This window comes from Geospiza fortis, unplaced genomic scaffold (assembly GCF_000277835.1).
Source record: "Geospiza fortis unplaced genomic scaffold, GeoFor_1.0 scaffold237, whole genome shotgun sequence".
NCBI lineage: Eukaryota > Metazoa > Chordata > Aves > Passeriformes > Thraupidae > Geospiza > Geospiza fortis.
In genome coordinates this window covers 2254514-2259386 of record NW_005054319.1, presented here as the reverse complement: position 1 = coordinate 2259386, position 4873 = coordinate 2254514, and the positions used below count along the sequence as shown (strand labels likewise).

At 46.2% G+C, this 4873-nt stretch overlaps 1 protein-coding gene across 1 annotated transcript in view; it reads right to left on the bottom strand.

The window, feature by feature from the left end:
* INTS1 (integrator complex subunit 1) overlaps window positions 1-4873 on the bottom strand; it is a gene marked incomplete at its 5' end in the record, with an annotated part of 28085 nt that overhangs the window by 11933 nt on the left and 11279 nt on the right. The window contains 9 exons of the mRNA XM_031056562.1: window positions 7-87; window positions 783-907; window positions 1282-1380; window positions 1776-1922; window positions 2663-2821; window positions 3150-3261; window positions 3539-3706; window positions 4533-4637; window positions 4825-4873. Of these exons, the coding sequence (XP_030912422.1) occupies window positions 7-87; window positions 783-907; window positions 1282-1380; window positions 1776-1922; window positions 2663-2821; window positions 3150-3261; window positions 3539-3706; window positions 4533-4637; window positions 4825-4873 (1045 nt within the window). The remainder of the gene's footprint in view (window positions 1-6; window positions 88-782; window positions 908-1281; window positions 1381-1775; window positions 1923-2662; window positions 2822-3149; window positions 3262-3538; window positions 3707-4532; window positions 4638-4824) is intronic.

The window sequence follows — 4873 nt, the reverse complement described above, 5'->3', positions numbered from 1 at the left end:
CTCCTGCCCCAGTGACTGCTGCAGTGCCAGGGCCAGCGGCCGCAGGCTGGAGTTCTGCCACCGTGGGTCCGGGGTCAGTGGGAAAAGCTGGGGAGATACAACAGGGAGTACATTTATGACTGACAATGAAAGGATTGCTGTACCATGAACACCCCGAGGCTGAGGAGTGATTTACCTTTACAGCTATACTGAGTGTAGGCTAACGGGAACCTTCTGATACAGCTTTTCTATACTCTAGTGCCTGGCACATGAACATAAGCAGCATCTCTGCAATCCCAACACGATTATCCACACTGACACTGCAGGGGAATCCTACTACCCAAACACCAACAACCGACTTGGCCAATTAATTCCCTGTAGGCTCCTTCTGGAGTCAATGGAGGGAGGGAAGCTCTGTAAGCAGACAAGCCAGAGTACAAATGCTGTTTGCACACAGCTTTGCTGCCAGGGCCCTGTGAGCATTTCACAAATCCTGCATCCACTGCTGAGAGGAAAGGCACTATGCACAGAACAAACAAGGTGCAGAGACAGCAACATGCTAGTAGGTACTGACAATACCAGGCATGATCAAAAGCCACATCACATTCCAACTACAAGAGAAAATTCCTGCCAGTATCAACTCCACCAGGCTGTAATGGCACAGCCTCATTGCATCAGGGCTTTCATATTTATTGCCTGCAAACACTGCAGGATAAGGAGACACAAGATGCAAGTCTGAGAGAAATGGATTTTGTAAAGCTGCTGCAGGGAAGCAGCTACTCAGCTGGAGGTTATGACAGTACCTGCAGCAAGATGCCTGCCAGATCATCTTCTGGGCCCAGCACACGGACCTGGCTCAAGGCCCGGATCCGACTCTGATTTTGAGAGTTTTCAGGACTGGATTTTGACCTTGCAGTCTCAGCGCTGTCTGCAAGAGGAACAAAAGGAAAGAAAGGAAAATGCTGTTATGGTAGATAGCATCTGGAGCCCCAACACTAGATCACCTTCAGCTTTACAGTCTCTAACTACTGAGGAATTCAGCAGCTTCTCACTTAATTCCAAGCAAGACCTACTTTTCCATATGACTCAGAAAAACTCACTGTAATAAACTCCAAAAATACTGGAATTTCTCTCTTTGCCAGAAGCAAAAAAACTCTAGCAAAGGACTGGTGTCTAACTGTAGCTTGCTGGTTTATCACAACACGCCTGCTTTTTAAGACATCTCTCCCTGTTCCTCTCAACAGCAACAAAGGAGGGAAGTTTGGAAGATGACTTTGACATTTAGGCTATCCTGGGCAGTACCTCGGCGGGCTGGTAAGGAGGCAGTAAGCAGAGAGTGGAAAGTCTGGCCTCCTGTTGCTCCTCTCTCATGTTGAACCTCCACAAGATGAGCCATGTAGTCTGAAGAAAAGGAGGAAATAAGAGCACATTATCATCTTGCCCTCTTCATTAAAGCAGGACAGAATTGGCTGTCTGTACAGCCCCCACAGACAAGAGAATCTGCTGTTCCCACAGACTTTGTAAACATGATGCCTTGAAAGCTTTGTTTCTTTTACAAAGTACCTTCCAAAGTACTTTCTGACTCTGTACATTCCAATCCAAAAAAATCCTCCTCTATCTGGGAAATACAGCCAAAGGCCACCCAGGTGTCTACAGCGACAACAAGCTGCCAAAGCAGCCTGTGCACAAAGTTTGCTGAACTAGCTTGGATTTTTCCAAGGAAGTCACAGGAGATACTCATGGAAACAGTTCAAGAAAAAGTTAAATGCCTAGTCAGCCTCCTCTGCAGCTCTTACTTTTGTCCATGATGTTCTGCTCCAGCGTCTGTGGGTCATGAGATACTGCCTGATCCAGGTACTGCAGAAGTTTGCTCATGCTGGAAACTGGGATTCCAAAGGACTGAACAAAGAGAAGCAGCTGCTGTGGCTCCAGGTCCTGCAGGGCTGCAATAGACAAACACTGAGTCCTCAGACCTCTGAACTGTCCATGGAAGGTCATCTTTATTACCTGATCTTTATGCTTTTGTCTGGACCAACAGTGACACATTAATGACAGAGCTGCAGAGAGCCTAAAGCCAGAAGTCTGACAGCTGCCTACTATACTTTCTTTCCTCTGCAAATCATTGCTGCCTTATTGCATCTTCCAGTTAATTCACTCACTGGCTAATCTGATCTTCTGTTTAATTTTATTAGAACTTCAGTAATGCAATCATTCGTATTAAAAAATAACTTCCACCCTATCTCTTGATGGCTGCAGGCAGGAATTATTGAATAATTCAATCACTGGCTATAGACAGCTGTCATTTAATTAGTAAAATGGGATGAAAGCTCTGAATACCAAGAAGAAAGAGAGCACTGATGAGTGGTATGAGGACCAGAATAACCAGAGGTTTAGCTTTTACATCCTTTAGGCACGGCTTTCCACAGCGCTGTGCCTATTGTCTGGTGATTGCATAGCTTGAATTGAATTGTTGTAAAAGAGATGGGACCTCAATTCAGAGTCTCCCATTCCTTTAAAATACACAGAAAGGGGAATATCCATTCAGACTCACTCCCTACTTTAAAAGTAACATGGCTACATCCAAAGGCATCCAAATAGGATGGCTGGGCACACTTGAGCAAGGAAGCCTCTCCTTTTCCTTTCAGCAGGCTTTGAAACACCAACAGACACAGCACAGGCTCACCTGCATCCACGAGCCGTGGGACCTCGGAGCGGATCATGCGCAGCTTCAGCCAGTCCGGGAGCAGCAGGGCCTCCTCAGAGGTGTCAACCAGGAAAGCAGTAGGGAGGGGCTTTTTCTCAGGGAACCATATATCCAGTAAGGTGTAAAAATCACCATCCCCTGCTTAAGAGTGGATAAAAAATTATTTCCCATGTTCACAAGCACCTAGAATGCCCTGCCCTTCTCTGTCAATATACCAGAACACACACCATTATTTTGGCATTTCCTGCTGCCTGCAGAAAGCAAAAAGAAAAATAAATAAGCCTGAAAATCTTTCACTCTTTACAGCAATATTCTGATAAATCTTACAGCTACAAACATGTAGTGCAAGGGTCAAGCCTGTGAATAGGATTAACACTAGTCTGACTTGTTAGGAGACAGCAGATAGAGAAAAGCCATCCTGTATTGACCATTACCCCTCAAAAAAATCTGAGCATACTTCACTGACCTTGAGGTGGCCCCAGTGTCAGGAGAATAACCATGGCATGGACCACAAGGATGTGCATGGTGGCTGTTTCCCCACTAGTCCAACGAAGGAACACCTGATCCTGGGACTCTGACTGGAAAAAAGCAGGATAAGACAGGATGAGCAAATTGGGGAGAGAAAGGACAACATCTCCAACAGTGGCCACAAAAGATACTTGTGAAAAAGTAAAAAAGGCTTTTTACAAACACACAGGCTTGGCTCTGATACTACATCACAATCCAATTATTTTCAGATCAGGGAATTTTTGAGCTGGACTTGATTTATCCAAATTGAGTAACCCATTAAGAGCTTCTGTTCTGTTAACTTGCCCAGTGCCTGTGAGCTGCTGGGGCAAGGCAGAAGGCACTCACCCAGTTGTACACCTCCTCACCCTCCTTGCTCTGCCGCATGCGCTTGATGTAGCGCGAGAAGATGGAGAGCAGAGCCACGAGCACTGCATCTGACTCAGCACTGTAGGACAGCTTGGAGAACAGGTGGGACATGATGGTGGAGCGCTCCACGATCAGTCGGGCAACGTCCTGCAGGGAGAAAACATCCAGGAGGTGTTTACTGCAAAGCACAGCCAGGTCCCACTGTTTCACTGCCTCAGGTTCTCCATTCCCATCATCAGCCCCGTACACACCACTCTGGAGATCACCCTGTGGAGTCAGGAACTGATACAGGAGGGAAAAGGCTGGTGCTTTGCATGCATCTTTGCATGCCCCAGTAGAGCACAGATGCATTCTGATGCACCCCATTACAAAATAAGCCTTTACATAGCTTTACTCTGAAGAAAAAGATCTCCTGACGCTTATCATTCAACCTCCTCTGTGTATCCAAACAGAGGCACTATCACCACATGAGTCTTAAAAGCAACAAAAAAAGTACCCAGGGAGAAAAAAGAAAAAAAATCATTGTTAAAAAAAATCACCAAAAGCTTTTCTAAAAAGAAAAAAGCTCACAGAAACAAATCAACCCAGAAATCTAGTTTTGGTTATAGGGGAGTACATATCCCACCATTGAAGTTCCTGACTTCCCATTCTCTCCCCAAACACATATGACTGCAGGTTGAGCACCTGCTTATTTATGAAACACTGCCAGGTGGTGGGATTTCCATCAAACCACTATCCACTCTTGCATTCCCCATTCCAGCTGATGGGCTGCTGCACCAGAGGTTATTGCTCTGATTACCATTTCATTGTATAAACCAAAGACAAAGGTTTGCCCTTCAACCCATGCACAGACACAAACATGCAGTTATTGGAGTAACACACTCCCCAAAACTCATCCTGGTGGTCAGCAAGTCCCATGCCTACCACTCTCCTGGAACATGCCATATGTCCCCCACACAATCCCTCCTCTCACCAGAGCAAGGTCATTGTGCTGTCCCTGCTCCTCCACTGGGGCATGCTGGGAGAGGTACACCAGGTAAGCACTGATGGTCTGGGGATCTGTCTCCATGTGGATGGCCTAGAATGAGAATTCCTTTCGTAAGAAATCAGGATTTAATGAAAACAAGCACCAGCATAAGCAAAAACCTTCTGCAAGCACATAAACATGCCAATATCACAGCCAGATACAGTTTGTTTAGATCTGTTTCAGCACTAGTAGAAAAAGAACAAGCCTGACACTCCTCCCTTCAGCTGCTTGCACCCACCTGCTGCAAGGCCAGAGCTGTCGTGGCTCTCACACTGTCAAACAGTGGC